Below are 25,092 nucleotides of genomic sequence, written 5' to 3' on the forward strand. Positions count from 1 at the left end.
AGCCAGGAGAGACACTTGCTGTTCTCAGTCCTTCCAAACTGGTCCAGACTTGTTCCATAGCTAATATAGCATCTGTCCTGGAGAATGTCTCCTGCATACTTGAAAAGGATGTATAATCTGGTGATGCTGGAATGCACTGTCGACGTCTTTTTTTAGGTCCGTTTGGTTCAAGTCCAATGTTTCCCTAATAGGTTGGACTAGAAATGGCCCTTGTTGACTGTGGGCATTAAAGCCCCTGCTAGTTTTGTCCTATAGTATCTTTCCCTCCAAATCTATTACGATCTTAATATACACGGAGGCTCAGTGCTGGGTGCATTTACATTTACAGTTGGCACCAACCATCTGTGGATGAGTTGACTTTTTCCTTATAGAATGTCTTTTGTCCCTTTAGTTTTCCACTCAGATTGTTTTGACTAAGTATCCTCAACTCTCTCCTGTACCTCTCCTGCATGCCTGGCTCACCACGTCCAACCTTTGTGTACCCATTAATGGTGATTCTCCGTACGCAGGTAGCATACAGTTGAGCTTTTATTAAAAAGCCACTCGGCTTGCTGCTTCATTGAGGAACATAGTCGGTTTGCACATAGAGCAGCAGTGGTCGTTAAGAAGCGGAGGTTACCGGGGCTCGTCTGTTTTCTGGCTTGAGAATTCTACGTCAGTATCTTCCGCTTGCTGTCTTCCTTTGTGGTCTAGTGGTTTTCTCTTGTGGTGGCTTTGAGCGTCTACAGGTTATATAACCACACCCGTAGGTTTATATTTGACTTGGTACTGATGTGAAGCTCATAGTGGGGGAAGCACCAAGGAGAAGGTCAAAGGAACCATTTAAGGGGGGAGAGCTGTGCTTGAAGAGGAGCCAAGGTTTTAGCAGAAGTTCTGAGGTTCAGAACTACCAACAGGACCTGGCACACTGTGTTCTGTCAGACCACCTTCGTGGGTGAAGAGACCCACAAGGCAAAGTGAATTCTTCAGCACAGTTTATTTCCCCTCCCATGTAGGCATTTTTTTAAGTGCTCACAGCACGAGTCCATTAATACATTTTATGTTCGTACTAACTGCCCACATTGTCAAGTGGGAACTTCACTGTCGGTCCTGGAGATGGGGGTCACGCAAGCCCAGAGATGCTGGTGAACTGCGGTTGCCAAAGGAGGTGTACAGTTGTCTTCAGACTTCACACTGTGGGAGGGAGGAATCTGCTGAGAATGTGGCCATGGGGACTGAGTCTGCGCTTTCCCTTTCTTGTCAGTGTCCTGGGCTGCTCTTCTCCCTTGGGCGTTACTGTTACTATTCCTGGTAACACAGAGTTGCCCAACTACAGACACAGACCTGTCTTCAATGTGTATCCAAAATTCACGTTCTTCTCTTAATATCGAATCTAAACTCCAGCTTGAAATCTAAATTTGACCTTTCTAATGCAGCCTTTTCTGTTTCATTGCATGAAAGTCTCTCCTCCCTAATTCTGAAAACTGGATCACAACAGAAGCCTCTGCCCTGCTGGAGCCACATCTGCGTCCAGGCCTTGTGCTGCGCTAGCACAGAGCTCTGGCATTGATTCCTGTCACGACCGGCATGGGAAGACAGCTCTTCCTGACTGGGCCACATGACTGGGTTTGGTCACTGAGTTAGGGAACACACTGCTTTTCCCTACTGTTACTTCTAGGCCAACATTCCCCCTTTCAGTTCCTGGGCCAGTGTGGAGAACGGGGTGAAGTGTTAGGGAGCCATCCCTCCCTCAGTCAACTCACGGTGAACACTGGAAATAAGGAAAAAAACCAAACCAAAACAAAAAACATGACATTTACTCGATCAATCTTCTCTCTCAAATGCCCACACTTAGCATCAGTAACCAGTGAGTGCTGGACGGGGGACTGAGTGCCAGCACACGGATTCTACGGGGGACCGAGTGGCAGCACACGGATTCTGGGTCAGGGCTGTGCTAACTCACATGTACGCTTGACTCGTGGTCAAGAATGCTCCCCTCTGGCTTTTCCACGACTCTGGTCCTCTATCTGGAATGTCTACAAAACCAACATTGGGCCCTCTCCCTTTATCCTTCTTGACCTCTTCGCTGGCTGCCACAAGCTCCAGGTCCTAATCACTGCTGTAAGCTGGGAAATTTCCTCAAGGTCTATCCTTGAGTTCATCAATTCTGGAAGGCAGTGGCTGGCCGGGCTTTCCGGCAGGGTACAGCACTCGAATGCCAAGTTTGTGACCAGGGCTCCGATTTCTGTTTGAAACCTCTGGGATGGTTGTGAGCCACCATGTGGTTACTGGTTGAACTCGGGACCTCTGGAAAAAGTCAGTGCTCTTAACCACTGAGCCATCTCTCCAGCCCCCATTTAATAGGTCTTAATTCCAAGTCATCAAGAGATCTTGGTTATTTAAAAGTAGAAATACTTCCAGGTTATGTTACAGAAGCTGTAGTGAAGACCCGGAGAGATGGCTTTCTGTGCTTCAGAGCTCATTTTGCGCCTGCAGGGAACCTGTTTGGTTGCTGGGTAACTGCACATCTGACAGCCCTGGCCTCCGCAGCCCCCACACTCAAATGTGTGCTACCCTTACACAGACACACACAACCCTAAGTAAAAATGAAATTTCTAACAGGCCATAGTTCCCCAGACAAAAGTTTGACTATGGTGTTTTTGCACATAACTTTATTTGTTGAATAAATGAGTATCTGTCAATATGTACATAACCACAAAGAGCGAGAGTACTAGACTGAGAGCAAAATATTTGGGTTCTAATATGCAAAGCCACTTACCAGCTATGAGGGATCAGGCGAAGAGCTGAACCTGAGCGCAGCTTCCTCAGCTGTAAGCTGTACAGACCCACGTGGTCGCCACGCAGGCTTATTGCAAGGTTCAAATGCAGGAACATGTGAAAGTGCCATGACCACGAGTGGGGGCGGGAGCGGTGCGGATGTAACACGTAACAGCAATTACACTTCAAGCTGAGGAACATCTCGCACCCTTGGATTGTGTCGACACAGTCGACAGAAAGCGGCAGAGTAGTGAGCTGGTCGCCGATGAGAACGAGAAGCCATTCTTCAGAGTGGAAAGAATTCTGCAGTATTCTGCAGCCTGTCCCCAAAAGAGTCACTCCCCGAACTGTATGATGTCAGAGACCCACCAATGACTCTCTTGAAGAAGCTCAAGGGCCAGATGTTCCTCGTTTTATTTACATGTGAAATGGGTTGAATACAGTCACGATGGTGTAGGGTGCGCACCAACAGCAGCAAGACCTTTCAGGGAACTGAACGTGGACTACAGTTTAGCATGCAAGTATTTATGTACACAAATGAATTTCCTCGTTTAGGGAAACAAAAGTACAAAACATATCGGGAGATAAATACAAGGTACAAAATGCAACGGAAAACACAAAACAATAACCAAAATATATAGTTTTCTCAGGGAAGTAGGCAGGGATGTGACGAAGAGCACCTCAGCGGTGCTCCAGTCAGGCGGCCTTGAGAGGGTGCTGAAACGACTCTAGAAGCCTGGTGGCTCCTCAGGCCAGTTGCAGAGTACAGGCTGCTGCAGTGCTAGGTCGGTGGTGAGGCTGTGCATCCCGACACTAAGTACCCGAACATTTGGCAGTAGCACCCGGAACAGGAAATACCAACTGTGTAGACAGCAAAGGGTTAAGTCAACCGTGCCTTTCTGTTCCTATCAAGAGCCAGAGAAATACTTGGGACTCTTGTAGTGTGTGTCTCTAGAAAGGTTGGTGAGTTCCATGATAAAACCTGACAGAGAGAGCGACAGGTCTAACTATGACTTTCAACTTGGACCACAGGCTGGCCTTTCCCTAGCCTGTCTCCTCGTGCCCTGTAAGTCACCTTGCGAATTCACCCAGCTCCACTGTCTCCCCTTTATGGATCCCTTCTTCCTCATTCTCCCAGTTGGGATTAAGGACGACCGCACTCCCTACTGGATTCCTGGCCTCTTTCACCTACTATGGCAAAGGAGGGACCTGTAAGGCTGCTTCCCACACTGTCTGGGATGGCTCAGGCCACGCCCTTAACTGGGTGATGCTGTCCTTGGAGCCCTCGGTTGCTAGGAGCAGGCACGCTGAGAGTGGTGCTAAGACACTTAAAAGTTGCTAGTGTTGTGAGACCCACAATCACCTATAATTTATGTGGCGAGTTCTAAAAATTAAAAACACTAAAAAAGGCATGATAGCCTGTAATTACTGAACTCATTCAAATTCTCAACATACAAAATGGTTGGTTTGAATTCAGGAACTTCCCCTAAGAACTCTGTTTTAAAGAAACAGTACAAAAAAAGAGAATCCTAACATACACACACAAAAAAAACCCTCAAAACATTTTCCACCAAATACTGATACAAACATGTAACAAAGAGTATAAAATGTTATTTAAATATATACAAACTCTTTAAAACTCAAATACTGCCTTAACACTTATGGGAAGGGATACATCTGAGGTGAGAGGGCAGGACAAAGTCTATTGCCACAGCCTAGAGCTGGTAACTCTGTTACACTGCAAACTTTTGGTAACAAAAACGTTCAATTCCTATGTGGACAGGGATTGTTCTTATGGAAGTTCTGTGGCTATTTTTCCGCTGAACTCATTCTTTTGGACTTGATGAAGGCCATGCCGTGTGTCCTCATGTGTGTGTTTAAGGCAGCTTCCGTTTCGAAAGTTTTGGCGCACACTTTGCACTTCCTGTCTGACACTGCCCCCTCGGTGGCCTCGTCCTCCGGGCTGGGCTTGTTCTCCTGCTGGCTGTCCTCCCCAGCCCCGTTCTGCTTGGACACAGGCTGCGGCTCCTTCAGCTTGTGCACGATGAAGAGGTGCCTGGACAGGGAGACGTGGGACGTGTAGCAGAGGCCGCACTCCCGGCACTGGTAGGAGGAGCCGTCCGACTTGTGCTGGGGGATGTGTTCGTGGAACTGCAGCAGGTTCTCGGTGGTGAAGCCACACACGGCGCACTTGTGGACCTTAAAGACATTGATTTTCAGTTTCTTCAGTGGCTGAGTGATGGCTCCTCGGGGAGGCCTGAACTCTAAAACTGGCTCCTCCAACTTCCGCTTAGGACTGGGAACCTTTGTTGGGGGGAACCGAGATAAAAAAAAAAAAAGATACAACAACTGAAGATGGTGGGTTCTATGTCTGACAAGAAAGCAGATACTGGATGGAGCAGGATTGGAGGCCTTAATCATGTGAATTCACACCGTCATCACCCCACAGTAGGAAGCATTTCCGTGTTTTCAGGAGTCACTGTGCACAGCAGTGCCTTCATGACCTCAGGCTGCAGGGGAGCAGCACCACAGGCCTTCCACACTTCAGAAGACAAAGCATGGGCGTGGGGAAAGGCTCATGTGGGAAAACACGAGGAGGGGTCACAGAGGGTGACGGGTGATGAATGGGCCTCGTTCAGACACCAGAAGCTGAGTGCAAAAGCCCAGGTGAGGGCGGGGCCTATGTGCTTCTGCCGGTGTGATGGACAGAGACAGGAAATACCCTTAGGCCAAGGGAGACAGAGCAGAGCACCTCATGGGAGAGGACATGGGACACAGCACCTGCTCCTATCCCAGCAACTGTCCTTCTAGTCCTCCTTGTCACATGTCCCCTCTGGAGCTACCTTTTTCCTTTTCCCTAGCTTTCTAAATCCCAAATGCCTCCGCTTCTGCATCCTCTGTACTAAGGCACCACTCTTACGGTCTACACTTGCAGCTACCTCTGCACACACTCAACTTCCTGTGCGGAAGGCCTGTCCTGATGCCACGCCCACCTGACTCTGTCCCGATGAAAGGCACACTGGGTGACTGCCGATATGTGCACCTTGAGAAATCGTTAGCCTCTTCTAGATTGATCCTGGCACCAGAGCCAGGAAGAACTGTCGTTCGGTGCTTTCGCTAACTCTAACAGCAAGCAGGACACTCAATGCCGTGTGCGTGGGTTCCTGCACAGACCATCAGCTCACTACCCACTACCCAGAGAGAATACGGCACGGGGTGGACTCTGATCGTCTCCCATTCCAGAGTCACCTGCCGCTGTGCCCCTGCTGACACAGCCAGAGGAGCATCTGTTCAGTACACTCCTTTAACGGACAATTTCCCTAAGCCAAATGATACTTTTATGAGTTAGGTTATTTTCCGGGAGTTGTGGGGAGCTGGGAAGGGCTGCCGGGGATTACTGTAGCACTTGACAAGCTCTGACGTAAGCTATGACTGCACAAACCGCTACTGAGCGTGAACAGGGAGTGCTCATCAGCACAGGTGACGGGGAGCAGAGATGAGGTGTCTGACCTTGGCATCCTCCTTTATCTCCACTTCCTCCTCGTTGGTAACCTCGTCACTCAGCTCCTTTACGTCAGGGTCTTTGATCCCGTGCATCAGCTGTATGTGCTTCTCCAGCATCAGCCGCTTGGTGAAGGTCCGACGGGAGTCTGGGCAGTGCCTGTGAGCACAAGACAAGAGAGGGGAACGAGGCTCAGGAGAGCAGAGCTGACGCTGGGCCCTCGAATACAATGAGCAGTGCTATGACTCCCACTCCCCACTGTGAAAAGGCTCTACCCCTAGGCTTCTGTAAAAGGCATTGATTAAAAGAGCAGATCTCTGTGCATGTGTGTGTGCCACATGCGGGTACACAGCTCGGAGCCGGAGTCACAGTGGCCGTGAAGAGGAGCAGAGCTCTTAGTGGCTGCGCCATCTCTCCAGCCCTCTGTTGGCTCTGTGACTTCACAGGAGAGCAGACTTTTGTCCAGGCAGAATATTTGCTTGTCTAGGTTTGGCTAGAGCATTATTTAATTTGTAATTCTAGATGGCCTCAATCTTAAAAAACTAAAATGAAACAAAACTGGGGCATACTGGATTTTCTGTTTTCTTCACAGTGGCACAGCCCTTGGAATTTACACGAGAGATACCTCGGGCTCCGGGCTGCTGATGGCCCCCCTGAACCTCCGTCCCCTCTATGTGTCATGACGATGTTAGCCTAGATTCCTCAAAGAACAAAGGCAACTCGTGTTTGTACCTGGAGATGTTTATTCATTCACAAGGTTAAGGTGAACTACTTAAGTTTTTGTCACCAGAGATGGCTTCCTGGAAGGGTTTGAATTTACTATTTTCCTAAACAGTCCAGAGCCAAGCTTAAACAGGTTAGTGGCCATATTGACTATAGATACTCTATGTCAGACAAAAGGGACAGCACTGAGCCCACAGGCTGATACATGCCTGTTCTAAAAGCAGGAACACGGGACAGAAGGATTATAATTTGAGACAAACCTGGACTAAAGTGTGAGATCCTGTCTCTAAATGCACCGCCCCCCAATATCCCAAACACTGCATTGTGAAGGGTGTCGGTACCCCCCATCTTTAGAACCACATTTGTTACCTTGGAAAGGCATCTGGGGATTTGTTAATGATTGTCCCCAAATCCTGGTGACTTCCTACTAGAGACTCTCCATGGGATGGCGGCAAGAAATGTTCTCAAGCATAAAAGATTTGTTCTCTTTTCCTTTGAGCGTGTGTGTGTGTGTGTGTGTGTGTGTGTGTGTGTGTGTGTGTGTGTGTAAGAGCATGCATGCACAAGCCATGTTGTGCACACCATGGTGCATGTGTAGGGCCAGAGACAACACTGTGGAATCAGCTCTTCCCTTTCACCCTTCAGGGGGCTCTGGGGATGAAACTTGCACTGTCAGGCTTACAAAGCGAACAGCCTGGCTCACCAAGGCATCATCCTGACCCCCTCATAGGCTTCTGGCTATTAGTCAATCAGCCCAAATCTACATTTTATTAATAGCCTTTCAGTAAAATGAAGGAGAAGAAGGAGGAGGAGGAGGAGGAGGAAGAAGAGGAGGAGGAGGAAGAGGAAGAGGAGGAGGAGGAGGAGAAGAAGAAGAAGAACAACAACAACAACAACAACACAAAACAAAAACAACCAAAAAAAGTCAGAAAAAGCAGCAGCTGTCACGGGAGGCCCATGCCAGGCATTGCTTGTCCAACGTCTTAGCTCAAACACTGAACATCGTGTGCCTGATGCTCTTCCTGTGTCAACACAGACTTTATGGGATGTTGTCACCTCACGCATGAGTCACACTTTCATTTCCTACCTAGAAAACTTTCTCTAACTGCCCAAGGCACAGCAAACCCCATACCTCAAGCATGGCCTCACAAGGCCCACGGGGCCTGGCTCTGTGCGTGCACTCGCTTGCTTTCCCTCCCTCCCTCCCCCTCCCTCTCCCTCTATCTTTTCTGTGTCAGTGTTTCCTGGGCATGTACCTATGTGCACCAAATGCATACGTGATGCCTGTGGAGGTCAGACAAAAGTACTGGATTCCTTGGAACTGAAGTTACAAAGGTTGTAAATTACCGTGTAGAATTCCTACATTCCTAGGTGCTAGGAATCCAGCTCAAGTCTTGGCAGGAACAAGTGCTCCTGACTGCTGAGCCATCTCTCCAGCCCCTGGTCTTCTTATGAGCAGTACTTTGTCCTCTCAAGTAACTTCACATGCATGGTTGAGTGAATGATAGATTTCCCACTAACAATAAACCACAGCCTGGTCAACTCATGCGAGGGCAATTTATGACTGACTGTTGGTGGGTGAGTTTACATTGGGCCCCTTCAGACCCTCACATCTGATCCCAGCCAACAGTGAAAGCTTCTAACTTAGGGGCCAGGCTGCAGCCAGTTGGCTACAGTCTGGCTAGAGCTAATTGTATAAATGGGTCCCCTTCTTAGCCTTCCACCACATAGATCAACCCCAAATCTATACGGCCACACGATCTAGTCACTAAGTGAGGGGCATCTGATCCACTGTGTGCCTGGAGAGCCTGCCACACCCTAATACAAGCACGTTCCACTTAGTGACAGAACATGGGGTGCGTGTGTGTGTGTGTGTGTGTGTGTGTGTGTGTGTGTGTGTGTGTGTGTGTGTGTGTGTGTGAGAGAGAGAGAGAGAGAGAAGGGGAACAAACATGCAGAAGCAGGACACAGGTGAGACACCATAGCAGAGGAGGAATCGAAAATAAATGGCAAAGCTGGAGAAGCTTGAGCCACATCCTTCTCTGTGGCCCACAGCAGACTGAGACTTACGAGCAGGCGTACACTTTCCGGATGCCTTTGTGCTTGATGCGATTGTGGCGGCACAGGCTGTGGGAGGAGCTGAAAGACTTGTCACACTGGCGGCAGGGGTGCTTCTTCATTTGCTGTGCAAGAGAGAAGAGAGGGCCCCTTAAGACTGTGGAGGCAAAAGTCGCCCGATTGACTGATGGGTTTTTCGAGTCAGGTTCTCACTGTGTAGCTCTGGCTGTCCTGGAACTCACTCTGTAGATCAGGCTCCAACTCACAGAGCTCCAACTGCCTCTGATTACCAGGGGCTAGGATTAAACATGGGCACTACTATGCCTGGATCACGTGATGTATTTAGACTGACATTCTGTAGCACTGGTTATCAATGCTGAAACATGGGCATGCTAAGAAACCGTTCTACCACTGAGCTATGGCAGCCCTAAAACATTGTAAAAACTAACAAAACTATAAAGTTCTTAGGGAAAAAAAAGTAATTATAGGGCTGGAAAGACGGCTCAGCGACTAAGACCCACAGAGCAGTTAAAGGACCAAGGGTTCAATTCTCAGCACCCACAGGGCACACACAACTGTCTATAACTGCAGTTCCAGGTAAGCTGCCATCCTCTTCCGGCGTCTATGGTACTGCATGCACATGATACACAGACATACATTCAGGCAGAACACTCACACATTTAAATAGAACCTCAAATTGCAACACAGAGCAGTAGTGGGTCACCTAGGTAGCAGCTCATTTTAGGAGGATGGAATGTCCACGCCCTAAATACTTAGATTCTTTGTATCTAACAGACAAAGGCGGAGGAAAGAATTCTCATCTCCAAGTCAGCACTAAACGCATCACTATTTAATGGGGACTGAGAGATGTGGTGGTCTGAATGACAATGGCCTCCAAAGGCCACTTGGTCCCTAATTGGTGGAACTGTTTGGTAAGGACTAGAAGTCACGACCATCACTGGGGGTGGGATTTGAGGTTTCAGGTTACATTCCCAGTATGCTTTACTTTGCCCCCATTTTATGGATCCAGATGTGAACTCTCAGCTGTTCCTGCCATCATGGATCCTAACCCTCTGAAACCATGAGCCCAATTAAATGTTTTATAAGTTGACTTGGTCCTGGTGTTTTGTCACAGCAACAGAAAAGTAACCGACATCTCCTAAGGTTTTTTCCCTCATAATTTTTATTTTCTTTTAAGACAAGCTATGTAGTCTAGGCTGGTCTCAAATGTATGATTCTTTTGCTTCACTTCCAGAGTTCTAGGATTATAGGCAATTTCAGATTACACAGAGTAAAACATTAGTAATCCCTACTCCACTCCAAACAAGAGGGAACAAATACCCACTTCAGAATAAAGCTTTAAGCACAAACTCATCAACAGATAGTTGTTTCAACAACAGTATTTAAAAAGCCAAAGACCTAATTCTCCTATTAATCTAGTATATATCAGATCGACTTGAAGTTAAGACATAAGACTGTTTTCTAAAAGAAAGACAGCTCTGTCAAAGAGCAGACTCAGAGAATGTGACGTGACAGCACCACAAGAGGGCACAGAGATGGGGAGACTGAACGGGTCTGAGACTGGACTCTCTCCAGTGCCGGGCCGGGTTTATGCTTTATATTAACATCAAAGGCGGCTCGTTAAGGAAGTGCCAGTGGAGATGACCTCAGGGGACAGCAGGTGAGAAGCAGCCTTGCTCTGAGTCTGTTTTCACAGAGCAACCTGCGAGGTCAGGAAGACAGAAAACTGCATTTCAAGATGACAGGCAGGGTGGGGACGCAGCTCAGCTGGAAGAGTGCTCACTCCACGTGCACCACTCACAGTGCCACTCAAATTGGGCCTGGTGCAACAGTCTGGCCTCTGGAGGCAGCCACTCCACTATTTCCTGAGGGCTACTCTTGTAACACGTACCCCCATTAGCACAGGGATGATCAAGATTAAATGAAGATGAGGGTTTACAATTTAATGAGAAAGAGGCAAGACCATGCCCTACCGATGTTCAAGAAGCCCCATTGATAGCAGCATGCCAACTGATTAAAACAAGCCTGTTGTTCCCAAGCTACACTGATGCATACCTTCAACTCCATCAGAACACGGAAGCATGCCGCAGCAGCAGCCCCTCATAAGGTGACCTCTAAACTCTGAACCTTCTATTTAGGATCTGGTCAGGGTACATGGTGGGCCTTCCCTGCACAGCCCCAGCTCCCTACACTTCATTACTGGGAATGTTTGACGTCTCCCGAAGGATGCCTGAATGCTCGGAACGAACCCTGCGTGTGTACTGCACTTTTCTATACAGGCAGTAAGAACTGAACTAATAAGACAACAGTCACATGTGCTCCTGAGCGCACGATGCTCTCCCTCCCCTTGCACTGCAGAGCACAGTGGCTCACCTTTCTTTGGCTCATCTGAACTGGCAGCACCGTCCCCACGTGACCAGCGAATGAGGATCAGTTAAACAGCAGCACTGCAGTGATCACCAAGGCAGCTAGTGGCCCTGAGTGACTCACGGTGGGCGGCAGGCACAGAGGGCACACTAGACAGAGGGATGATTCAGCTCCCGGGTGGGACAGTGCATCATGCTGCTTATGAGCTGTTCACATCTGGAATTTTCCACCTAGTGCGTTCATACTACAGCTGACCACAGGTAACAAGACAGGGAAAGCGTCCCACGGGGACAGGAAGGCTATGGGTTTTTATAAAGAATCTTAAGATACGTAAAAGACCTAGGGGTGCTGGGGTGGGAATAAGACCCCTCTGTACTAATTCATGTTTAGATCTTGTGAGCCATGAGGATAGTGCACATGCAAAGCAAACCTTCTGTGAACTATTGCCTCAAAAAATGTAAGCTAGGTTCACCGAGGTACAGTTTTACATGGGGGCATTTTATATATTCATATAGTGCTGAGCACCACAGCTCACTTCTAATCCCAGCATCTGGGAGACAAGAGAGAGCGTTCAAGACTGACGTGGAAATGCAAGCCTGTCTCAGAAAGAGAAGGGTGTGGGCTGGAGCAGTGGCTCAGTGGTTGGAAATGCCTGCTGCTCTCGCTGTGGACTGCAACTCAGTTTCCAGTATCCAAGTCAGACAGCTCACAGCTGCCTACAAGTTCAGTTCCGGGATCTGATATCCTCCTCTGGCCCCAGTGGGCACAGACACACGTAAATTAAAATAAATATTTAGAAAACATGGATACAGTTGAGTTAGGCCCTGCCAATCAAGACACAGAAGGAGTATGTTACTCTCCGTATTCCCAGGGCCCTTTGTGTTCAGCCCTGTCCAATGGCCACGCCCTCTTCTCTATACCTCTCATTTTGCTTTGTGTACCTGTCGTGCAAATGGGCCACCCCACAGCGTAACAGGCACCAAGCACAATGCATGGCTAATTCTCCTTTTCACTTCAGAGAAATGTCCCACTCACATAGCAATGCCCTATTGTATAAATGTCCACTTACATAAGCAGACCTTAGTTCAATGACCCACTTCCCGCTGATGGACATCAAGATTGCCAGTTTGCAAAAGATGATGAATAAAGCTATCGAAACATGAGGTCGAATGCAAAACTATTCAATCAATAAATATGGTACTTACTTGCGGGTGTATCTAACCCCTAATGTTTTGGGTTTTCTTAAAGGAGTGCTTGGGTGTTTTTATCCTCGAAAAGCTCCCTGGGAACTGAAACTGCCAGTTACACATCACGAGAGCCTTGTTTTCCAGAAATGCTCAGTGCACATTAACTATTCCAACAATCTACGTGTAGAAACGTATCAGTAGGCCCTACCAAGTAATCACAGGGCGACAACCCAAACAAGGTGCTGGGCACAGAGCAAACACTGCTTGGTGTTCTGAAGTCAGGAGAGCTATGAGCATGGCAGACAGAGCCCTCCAGACACTGGGTGAGCTGATAAGCAGGGGTGCTGGAAGACTCAGATAGAGGGGCAGACCCTCCAGGGAGCTGAAGCTCACATCATCTATCCTTCAATGCCCAACTGAAGCACCCACCCCCAGGACAGCATTTCCAGATTCTCTGGCCTGCACTTAGTTCTTTCGATTTTATTATATATAAAATGGCCAGGGGTGCTAGTGCACACCTTTAATCCCAGCACTTGGGAGGCAGAAGCAGGCAGAGCTCTGCGAGTTCAAGGGCAGCCTGGTGTAAACACAGAGTGTTCCAGGACGGCTGGAGCTGCAAATGAGACTCTGTCTCAAAAATTAATCTATTAATTAATTAAAATAAAGGAAAAGAGAAAAGCAACAAGGCCAGTGGGTAAATGTTCCTGCTGCCAAGCCTGATGACCTGAGTTGGAAAGGAGAACTGGGGTTGGGATTTGGCTCAGTGGTAGAGCGCCACCTAGGCTTAAAGGCCCTGGTTCGGTCCCCAGCTCCAAAAAAAAAAAAAAAAAAAAAAAGAAAAAGAAAAAAGGAGAGAACCAACCTCCACCTATTGTCCACTCACACCATGGCACAAATGCGCCTTACTAAATGTAAACATTAAAGACAAATGCTGACTTCAAAATAGAATAATGATTGCTTCTAGCCTCGTCCATCAACAGTGGTCGTCTAAAGCTATATTTTACAACACTTCTTTTCTGAATATAGATATTCATTTTTACTTATATTTATAAAAATGAGTATTTTTACTTGTTATACAATATGGGTTGAAACTTTAGAAGATTCACTGCATAAGTGGGCCAGAATTTATGTTCTAGTCATCATTGTATTACTTCTCCTTCCTGTTAAGTATAGATAAATGTTTCTGTAGTTAACTATGTATTCACAAACACCATCTATGAAGCTTAAAGGTTGTGAAAATATCAAGGTTCTTTGGTACTCTCCTTGCTAAAACACCCTCAGATCCCATTGACACCCATGGGTGCCTGTGCACCAGTCTCCAGGATGACCCCTGTTCTCCAGTGCCATCAGCGAGCGATCAGTGAGGTAAGTCTCGGGAAGGCTAACCATTTGTGAACTGCACAATCAAGTCCTTCATGCAGTCTTCCAGGGAGTGTGAAAACGACTCTAAGGAAGAGACATGGGCCCCAGGCTTGGGAGAGAAGGAGGATGGGAAGATGGCTGGATCTGGCAGAGCTCTTAAAGGTGAAGAGCTGTTGGGGGTCTTGGGGGATGGGCTGAATACAGATGACAAAGGGGAGGGGATGAGTTCTGCACCCTTCCACATTTGTTGGCATGGGCACCCAGCAGAAGAGAATTCCCAGTTACCAACTAGGGAAGGTCTGGAAAGAAGTAAAGTTGGGGACAGGAAGAACTCAAGTTATACTTGAGGATCCGGTACACTGAGGAAATGGAAGGTTCAGGCCGAGGTAGGACAGACCTTAAGAAGAGAGACTGACTCTGAGAAGAGTAACTGTGAAGGGATAATGTAGCGAACGAACAAAATAAGGGGGAAGAAAGAGTGATTACAAGATGGAAGCCCTCCTGCCCAACGTCCTGAGAGCAGAATACAGTATGGGGTGGGGTGGGGGTAACCAACAAGGCCCTGGGAGCAGGCAGGCAGCCTACACCAATCAGGAGCAAGGACAAGACAAGCCTCAGAAAGGCCATAACAACCCAGGCCCCAGGCAGCTACCAGGCAGTGGTCCCTGCTGCTCTCCAACATACCTCAACACCAGGCACTCTTGCAACAAGGGACCCTTCTAGTAACGGGTGTCACACCGGGAACCACGACTGAGGCTGTGACCAGCTAGCCTCCACTGCTCTCCAGGAACATCTGCGGGAGCCAGCACCCATGCACCATCCTTCCCACACAGTGATGTGGACACGGAGGCTTGCTTTACTGGGAGATGGGACTTGCTGAGTGCTAACTCTACCAGCTGTCCCCGAGAGAGTTCTGCAAAAGGATATCATCAGCGTAACCTGGATTCGTGAATTTATTTGCTGTGAAGCTGGGCATTGATAGCATACTTCGGGGTTGAGGCAGGTGGATCTGTGAGTTCAAGGCCAGCCTACAAAGCAGGGTCTAAGCTCTGATCAAGGCAGAGATAGGAGGGTAAAATAGCCAAGAAGTTAGGATTTTTGTTCTGCCCTTACAGTAAGAGATACCATAGCCTGCTTTATGATTTTGCAAATGCCTAGGAAAAGTGGAAGATGCAAAAGAGAGTAGGTAAGATTGTAGGTCCTTCAACACTCTGCCGTGGGGCTGGAGACATGGACGCCATCACCCTTGGAACAGAGGGACAAAATCCAAGCTTCATATCGGCTACTGGAGGCAGTGACACCCTCTTCCTTTACAGGTTCCCAGAGGCCCATTCTAAACCTTTCTAGATTAATAGCAATCACCTCTCAGCTATAGGGTCTTCCAGGTCTCTCCTCTCCTCTAGCTACTGCACAGCTAAGGGGCAGACCACTGGGTATGCACAACTGGGCTCTCCTCTCTCTGAATCATATGAGCCAAGCTCAGCAGCTTTCAAGAGCAAGGCCTTGGGTCTTCCCCTCCCGGTCCTACTCTCCCCACACACTGTCAGGCACACTGTGCCCAAGCACTCCTTACTGACTTCCACAGCCTGGTCAGTCTAAGCCATACCCACATGCTCTCCTTCAGAGATGCTCTGGGACACCCGCCCTGGAGTTTCCTAACCCTGCCCACGACCTGTGTGCACCCTTCACATCTGCTTCCTTGCACTGAGACACAAGTCCAATCGATCTCTAAGAATCATCAGGGGTTTTAATTGTTAGGCCTGTCCCCATTAACATCAGACCAGTGCCATCCACTGTGCTCACAGGGCCTCTACAAGCAAACTCCTAGCTGGAATCTGATATTCAAAGTAGCCCTCAGTGATCATTTCCTTTCATTCTGTCTGTGATTCCTCCAAGATGTCTGCCTTCTACAGACAGGTTTGTTTTCCTGACTTGTTCCATTCATAGCAGGTTCTCTGCAGTGTGGTAAATGTTACACACTCCCATGACGTGCGAGTGGCCTGCATATGTTCTATAAAGGGAAAGAAAGACTGAGCATCCCCAATATGAAAATCAACCAACAAAGTCAGTGTAAATACTCCAAAATTAAAAACAGAACAAAGGGGCTGGGGATTTAGCTCAGTGGTAGAGCGCTTGCCTAGCAAGCGCAAGGCCCTGGGTTCGGTCCCCAGCTCCGGAAAAAAAAAAAAAACAAACCAGGCTGGGGATTTAGCTCAGTGGTAGAGCGCTTACCTAGGAAGGCAAGGCCCTAGGTTCGTCCCCAGCTAAAAAAAAACAAAAAAAAAAACCAGAACAAAATAAAAATTCTAAGTGTGAAACATGCTCTGGTCTTCAACATTTTGGATAAGGGACACTCAAACTTATTGTACATACTGAAAACCCAGCTGGTACTTTTTTATTTAAGTCTAAAATCTCATATTTCCTAAAGATTATGTTTTCTATAAAACAAAAAGGTTTTCTATAAGATAGGCACTGAGATTTACATAACTGGTACCTTAGTAGTTCATTTTTAAGTCCACTTGAAATTGATTGGGGGCACCTATAAGAGCAAGCGTCACAAGTGTTGCTAAGGGTGACATCTGGATACGTGAAAACTAATATTGTGTGGGTCTTAACATCTTTTTCTTGTTGGGTCCTGCTACCTGTTAACTCCAGTTACAGTTAGCAAAAGGTAGAAAGTAAGCCCACTGACCCCAGGCACCCTTGCTCACTGGGCAGAGGACTCTTTCCACAGACAGCGAACGAGCAACCTCTCCCTAACGTTTAGAGGGTGGCCATAAGCCTTAAACCCTTATGGGGAGACCTTAACACCTTGCGAACTGATGTGATCTTTCTGTTCCAATTCCATCATTCCCAAGAACAGACCAAGATAGTATGTTTCGTGCATGCAGCATGATCTGCCCACACACAGAAGCTTTGAGAAATATACACAGAGTGTTAAAATTAATCACATTACCCCGGTCTCTGCATGCTGAAACTGAGCGGTTCTGGAGAAACCTCTGGACAGTGTGAACTGTGACTGCGGGCCAGCCGGGGCTTCTTGGCTGTGCGCATAAGGCTTTTGCCCACTGTGACAGCTCAGCTCTGCACTCATCTGAGTGCAGCACTGAGGTATGAGTGCTGGGGTGGGTCTCCACAGATGGTAAGAACGTGAAACGAGTTTTCTTGCCTTAGACCACTGTCAACCATCAACAGAGAATATCCTGCAGAAGCAAACCCACAGGGGGCTAATCCATTGAGGTACTACATGTAAGGGGCCAGCAGAAACGAGAGTTTAAGTAACCCAGGTTGTGACTTACAATACAAGGGGATGCTTTTTACGGTTTCATGTAATACATTCTAAACTGGCTCCCAGCTAAGTGTATCTTTGAAAAAGATCTAGATTATGGAAGTGGCAGCTTTGAAAGGGGCTGCAAAGAACCTAGAACTACACTACACACACACACACACACACACCACACACACACACACACACACACACACTCACAAACACACATACACACACTCACATACACATATATACACACACACTCACAAACACACATACACAAACAAATATACACACAGACACACACAGACACAAAAACACATACATGCATACACACACAGACATAGACACACACACACTCACAAACACACATACATAAACACATATACCCACAAACACACACACTCACAAACACAAAAACACATACATGCATACATACACACACAGACATACATAAACACAAAAACACATACATGCATACACAGACACACACAGACACCCACACACCCACACACACACACACACACACACACACACACACACACACACACACACACACACACACACACACACTAAACATAAGACCCCAGTCTGTTGGTGTCACTGTACAACTGTAAAACTGCAATGCAGAATGTTGACAACGCACACTAACTAAAGGCCAAGTGCAGAGCAGAAAGCGCTGGAGCAGGCAGGCCCACAGCATCCGAGCTCAGGGCAGTACCAGACAGTTGCGCTGAGAGGAGGACTTAATTCCAGGAAGTCTCAGGCACCAATACATATCTAGGCTCCCTGTTATCTTCCCCTACTGAACAGTGGCTGATACAGAAGGGCTTCCCGTCTTACAAACCCTAAACAAGTCCCTTCTCTGCCATGTCAGGTCTCCTTACTCACACACCCCTCAGGAGGCCCTCCCACAGTATTCAGGACAAACACGCTCACAAGGCTCCTTCGGGTGAACACTGAAGGAAGGGACGGGCCCCAGGCACGCGCCATGTGCTCTCTGAGCTCCTGGTATTTGCTAATGCCACATGACTGTGAAGTCTCTCCACTGCCAATCATCTGCCCCCTCTCAGCCTCATTTCCCCTCCACACAGGGGTTAGTCCTAACTCTGAACTCTCTCTTGATTCTAAAATGTATGCCTACAGATGGAGAACAACGAGTCCTGTGTCTGTTCTCAGAGAATTCACCTTTAGAGAGGAACGGCTGGAAAAACTTAGAGAAACTGCCTGCCTTGCCTGTCTTCTTTCCCCTCAAGTCAGGGTCTACAAGAGACACACACAATGCCTTAAACACACAATGGATCTACATGACCCTGAACTCTGACCTCCTCCAGCTCAAACTAGGACTACAAGCATGTGCCACGGGGGCAGGTTTATGTGGTGCTAGACTGAACCAGGGCCTTGGGCGTGACAGGTTCCACACTCTCCACCACCCATCTGCCTTCTAATACAATTTTTCATACAGTATATTTTATCCATTTTAATTAGAAAATATCTAAATAGCCCTTTTAAATGTCTAAAGACCTATGTGCACTTGTAATTATTCATTTTCAAGTCAAGAGAAAATGAACATTCCTTTCCAAAACAATCACCAACCACTTTAAATCAGACGATTTGTAAGAAATCTGTTAATAACGTTAAGTAAACAAGCAGATAAACCCCGAAGTGAACATTAAATGGTCAGCGAAGGCTACTCCCCCAGGAGGTGCTCCTAGCCCCCCACCATACAGCGTATCTCCAGCTGTCTAAATAAACCATGCTACGAAACACTGTTGATAGGTACAATCGGCCATCGTGCTGGGTGCAAAGAAACAGCACCGCTGGATGTGGACCCAGCCAGTGTCACACGCCCTTTGCAAGAACTGTCTGTGATGGCTCCGTAGAGTCCTGTGTAAAGGGGAAGGCTCCATTGGGTGCCTTTTTCCCCCTGAACCACCCTGGGATACATGGCGGGCATTCCCACGGTCACGCTGAACCTTCCTCAATGCTTGAGCCTCTGCTTCCAATAGTCTTGCCCTCCCACGGCAGGGCGGTCACTATGGCCCTCGTTGGTTTCCACACAGGGCTGCACGCCCTGCATCTACAATTGTCCTGCTTATAAAATGGAGCTGAGTGGGAATCTATGACCTCCCAGAGACTAAAAGGTGCCAATTTAAAATTTTTTCCACACTAAATCGACCCTGTAGCGTGGCCTGTCATTTCCTCTGCCATCCCCACTATAGCAATGATTCCTAACAGTGTCACCTACAGGTGGAAACGTGTGATGAATTCTGCACGGTTACAAACTGGTCTGCCAGTAAGACTTCGGAACAGTTTCCTAACGTAATGACGAATGATGGCTGCCTTCTCAGACAAACTCTTCAAGTGTGGCAGAGCCCCAGTCCTGGGACACAACAGAGCAGACAGGCATCTCCAGGACCTCAGCAAACTTAACACTGGCCCTGCAGGGCACGAGACACTGGCCTCCCCTTGACCTACACTCTGACGGGGCCGGCTGCCATTCAGGACCTCAGGGACAGGGAAGGTGCCTGGGGCCCGGGCAGGGAGTGAGGTTTGAGTAGCAGGGGAAATGGTGTAGATGCGTCTGGCAGAGTCAAAGCCTTGCTATTTAACAAGCCCAGCATGGGACACAGAATCCAGACAACAAAACCCAAGCTCTGGGAAGCCACCAGGAAACTGGAGACAAGACCAAAAACAAATGGCTGTCTGTGCCTGGGAGATGGACTCGGTGCCTGCCTGTGGGTGGTGTTTTTAATAAGAATTGTCCTTACACCAGAAAGTACAGCCTGGTACGTTGACCCACGGCAGGATGCCTGTCTGGGCACCAGAATCCAGACATCCTCCACCTCCAGAGCGTGCTAGAAATAAACAGGAAAGCCTGCTCCTCCATCAGCCCCGTGGGCGACGCAGCAGGCGAGTCTGGATGTCTGTAAACATCTTACTCACTGTGTCGAAACATCCCAGTGACTGTTCCCATGCCGCAAAGGGCGCAGACTCTTCCGAGTGCCATGGGTGGTTTTCTACCTCGTGTGCAAAGATGCTACGTGGTCCCTAAAGCTGGGCCCTCCTAAGGGTCGTCTGGTTCTGCCGGGCAGGTGAGCCCACACAGTAACATTCGGGCTCTTTCAGCCGGCTCTGCTGGTCAAAGTCTAGGTCTGCCCAGCGGGAAGATGAAGTCAACGTGCAGATCAGATGACAGTCACAGTAACAGGCTTTGGCCAAGCTGAGAGTCTAAGTCAGCTTCACCGGCTTCGCACCGGGGAACTGAGAGCTAGCCATACATCTGGACTGCTCCCTTCCACATCTACAGAGTGCCCATGCTAACCCACAGGGGCTCTTCAGGACACTGTAATCTACCAAGGGAGCACAGGCCCCCCAGGCCACAGCAGGTCACACAGGAAAATGGAGAGCCTGCTGGTGGCCATGATGAAATGAGCTCAGAGCACGTTCCTGGGGAAGGAACTACAGCAGCAATGGTGACAGAGACAAGGGTATGTGGCAGCAGTCCTATGTCACTGATGCAACAGAAGGCAAGGTCCACACACCTGGCCTAAGCAAAGCCTCACACATGCGGAAGCGCCAGGACCTATAGAATTGTTCTGGCAGCTGCCGGGTGGCCAGAGAGCATTCTGGGGTCTGCCAAGGCATTTTATGAGGGGCTCTTTAGCTGTGGCTCCCCATCAGGAGGTTCTACTGCTCTGATCCAATCAAGCACAGGATTGAAGATTTGGAAGGTAAAAACCAAAACAAAACAGCAACAACGAAAACAATGGCTGCCCCTACTGGACAAGTGCAGACACGTTTTCTTGTCACCATTCCTAAGCAGTAGTACAGCAGCTATTAGCAGAGCACCCATTCGCATGATATTTCAGTGTGTGGGCGCTTCTCAGACATCCTGAGGCCATTTGAAACTCACGGGCGAGGCGTGCCAAGCACACAGCGACGGCATCACACTTCCTAGGAGCCTGGAGCATCCGTCCCAGAACCAATTCCAATGGATGCGAACAGGCTGCTATACTTGGTTCCAACCACAGGGGACCAGTTCTTTTGGGGATCCTACTGGGGACCCTCCCCTCACCCCCAACTACTCCAGCTCTGGGCATCCAGCACCTAAGGCGTTTAAAACACTCGTCCTGACTTGACGACCAGGACTCCCATGTCTGTCTTCCTGCTCTGTGTTGTGACTGGACTGCACACCTTGGATCTGGGGCTTTCGTACTCAATAATCCATGCAATGAACTTGGATAAAAACCCCCACCCGAGACGTGGGAAAGGAGTCCTAATCTACTAAGAAAGCTGTGTCCTTCTCTTTAGGACATACAAATGGACGTCAGGAACTATAGATCTACCTCTGCTCAACCTGGTTTGCAAGAAACTCACAGGAGTTTGCAGGAGACGGCTCTCTCGTGGCTCCAGCAGGCATCTGACCAGACACAGTTCAGCCCAACGCTAAGTCCTCTGTCTGACACACAGCTCTTCTGGCTACAAACAAGAAGCAGAGTGGGATCCACTGCCTCTCTGTGTCACACTTTCAAATAACTTTCTTCAGCAATTTATTTAATTTTGCTTTTCTATGCCTCAGAGTAACCAGTAGGTTTTAGAAACAGAAACTGGGCTTGTCATTTAATTTCCTTTCAATTTCCTGGTCTCGCTCTCTTTACTCTTGGGTAAAGGTAACTAAGAACTGCATTGTCTTGGGGATGGGGAAGGGACGTTCTAGTGATTGAACCCAGAGCCCTGCGCAGGCCAGGCAACTGCTCCACCGCTGAGCTACACCTTGGCGCACAGACCCTTTCACTTGGCTTAGAATCAGTATAACATAGGGCAGGCTGGGGCTTCCTAGAGTCTGGCTGATAATCCCCAAAATAACTCAAGGCCCCAGGTCCACCTGCAGCACTACAGAGTCTTACACTTACTATTGGATCCCAAAGCTGAAGCCAAGTTCCCAACCCGCCTTCCTGCTGGGCAAGTTTTTCAAGCTCTGGGGATGAAAAGCTGCTTACCCTCAGAGTTTCTCTCTCAACCACCAACTGACCCACCCCACTGCCTGTGGAAAGAAGGAGCAAGTAAGCAAGAGGGGGGATGTGAGCATGAACTATCACAGACCAGTGCGGAGCTCGCACCCAGATCCTGTGCTAGTGTCCCAGCATTACCCCGACACCTATGACGTCACCAGCAGAGAGAACAATCCCGGGGTGGCAAGGCCAGAGGGCCTGCTGGCAGGAACTCCACTGCCAGGCTGGGGCTGCCTGTGCTATTCCCCACAACTGCAAACAACCCCAGAAAAGCCTTGGGCCCCAGCTGAGAGCAGGGGAAGGTCATTCCCAAAGCAGACATGTGCTATAAAGACATGCGCTCACCAGTAATGGCATAACCTGCCAGCACCTCACCGAAGTGACTAGGAAAGGCTGAAGTAACTCCTAGAGGACGCCCAGAACAGTAACCAATGCTGGCAAGTATGGGAGTATAAACAGGTGCAGTGACTGTAGTCCACACGCGGGCTCACACCGCAGACAACTACACAAGAGCTAATGATACGGTTACGGCCTACCGAGCTAGACACCCGAGGGCATATACCCCAAGGACAGAAAGTCCGACCACAGGGATCCTAACACATCCATGCTTACTCCCGAGATGGAAACAGCCTAGGTGCCCACCACAGATGAGTAGATAAAGAACATGTGGTGCATGCACACAGACACGTGCCCTCACACACACACACACACACACACACACACACACACACACACACACACACACACACACACGCATGGGATCTTATTCATCTGTAAAAGGAAAAATGAAATTAGTTTGCAGCCAAACTAATAGAACAGGAAATTGTTATATTAAAAAAACGAGCTAGGGGCTGGAGAGATGGCTCAGTGGTTAAGAGCACTGACTGCTCTTCCAGAGGTCCTGAGTTCAATTCCCAGCAACTACATGGTGGCTCACAACCATCTGTAATGAGATCTGATGCCCCCTTCTGGTGTGTCTGAACAGAGCTACGGTGTACTCATCTATAATAAATAACTAAAAAAAAAAAAAAGAGCTAGTGAGGGTGTGCAGTGCAGGTCATGACACTCTTACAAGGTAGCTGTGGGAGCAGAGGAGAAGCCTCTGAAGTAAGGGAGTAGAAGGGAGAGGAAAGAATGGGCGGAGGAGAGAGGCCAGTAACTAACAGGCGGCCAGTGCAGAGAGCTGCTGCTGAGGAGCCTCACGTGGACAAGGCTGAGGCGCTGCAGCTGTGGACCAGGCTCTGCAAAGGAGGTTGGGCAAACGGGAGAGGGGAAAGGACTAACAACAACAGGAAATGCCAGAACGAGGCATGTGCCTTCTTATCCTAACTTTAAAAGCTTCAAAAGCAGGGGAAGGGCTTTACAAACCAGACAGAACAGGTGTCTTTGTTGACTGATCCCCGGCTACTCAACATCACTGAATAAAACCCACCACTAAGACGCACCCGGCCCTTCAGCCACGCAGTGCCTCTGGAGCAGCTGCCCGAAACCCACCTCAGCGAGACTCCTCTCTGCTGCAGGAGCGAGTTCTCAGCTTTCCCCACACTCTGCTCTCCCTCTGCAACGGCAGCCTAGTGACAAGTCGCAAGCTAGAGTAAATGTTGTCATAGTCCCACCTTCAACTGAGTCACAAGTTATCCAGAGCAATAGCTATGGGTGTATTTTGTACTCTTTAAACTAGAACTTGTCAATCATCTCTGCAAGCCATTTATACCCTTAAAACAACAAGTTTTATTAGTATTCTATGGAATACTAATGTAAGTTGTAACAATTCTTATAAACATATTAACCACAAAACTGCATATAACTGAAAAATATTCTATGTAAAATTATAATGAAATATATTGATAAAATATCAAGGTCTGTAGCCAAAATGAATGAATTTTCATAAAACCAGCATTACACGGGACACATTTCTAGCGCAAAGCGTTAGTGTACAAGCCAATTTGTGTGTTCTTTAACCATCTACTTAAATCTGAAGGGGGGACACAAAGCCCAGCAGGAAGCCGCTGTTGCACAGAAGCAGGGACAGAGCTGGGCCTCAACAACCTTCCTACTGCTGAGGTTTTTCTGAGCTGGGGACGGGGGGGGGGACAGGGGGGACAGGGGATGGGGGCGGCCATGCTCTGCCACCAGGGCCACATTCCGAACCCAGCCTGTGCCTGTGCACTTCGTTTAAATGCATTTCCCCTAACCACCGAGTAATCACAAATTCTAAATCAAGGAACAACAAAAACTGAATTCTTAATCTGTTGTCAAGGTGATACAATTTTGGCAGAAAGTCCACATCCTCGGAATTGAAAGATTAAGATGAGAAAAAGAAAAGACGAAACTATTTTTGTCGCACATTTACACATTAAAGTAACCCAGGTCTCATGCCAGCAGTATAAACTACACCCGCTAAAGAAAGAAAATGAAACCATCTGGGGGGGAATGTGCAAGCCAGATGATATTTTTCTTTTCGTAGCGAATGGTCATCATTAAAGGCAGCATCACTGGTTAAAGGCAATAGACAAAGGAAAATATGATATTTAATCCACAGACCTAAGAAAGCTTGGGAGAAGAAACTGTGCTCTGTCCCCTTTACAAACGTGAGTGAGACCCATGGATAGATGGCTTTTAAAAAGTGTGTGTGTGTGTGTGTGTGTGTGTGTGTGTGTGTGTGTGTGTGTGTGTGTGTGTGTGTGTGTACACACATACAAGTACAAGCGTGAAGCTCGCAAAGGATCACGGTAGGTCTGGGCATGGCTGCCGTAAGCTGGAAAACCTACAAGCATCATTTTCAAAGGTACAAGACAGCACATGCTGCCTCAGCTCTGCTCAGGCCCCAGT

The 25,092-nt window shown here is 48.3% G+C and overlaps 1 protein-coding gene across 13 annotated transcripts in view; it reads right to left on the reverse strand.

The window, feature by feature from the left end:
* Nucleotides 1–2,632: 2,632 nt before the first annotated feature.
* The window catches only part of Znf532 (zinc finger protein 532), a 109,001-nt gene continuing 86,541 nt past the window's right edge, over nucleotides 2,633–25,092 (reverse strand). For 12 of the 13 annotated variants that reach the window (XM_032886183.1, XM_032886184.1, XM_032886186.1 and 9 more), the window contains 3 exons: nucleotides 9,053–9,165; nucleotides 6,268–6,418; nucleotides 2,633–5,061 (listed from right to left, as the gene is read on the reverse strand). In XM_032886183.1, coding sequence (XP_032742074.1) covers nucleotides 4,567–5,061; nucleotides 6,268–6,418; nucleotides 9,053–9,165 — 759 coding nt within the window. In that variant the 3' untranslated portion in view covers nucleotides 2,633–4,566. The remainder of the gene's footprint in view (nucleotides 5,062–6,267; nucleotides 6,419–9,052; nucleotides 9,166–25,092) is intronic. The other variant, XM_032886189.1, reaches the window with a different exon arrangement.

This window comes from Rattus rattus, chromosome 15, assembly GCF_011064425.1.
Source record: "Rattus rattus isolate New Zealand chromosome 15, Rrattus_CSIRO_v1, whole genome shotgun sequence".
In the NCBI taxonomy this organism is placed as follows: domain Eukaryota; kingdom Metazoa; phylum Chordata; class Mammalia; order Rodentia; family Muridae; genus Rattus; species Rattus rattus.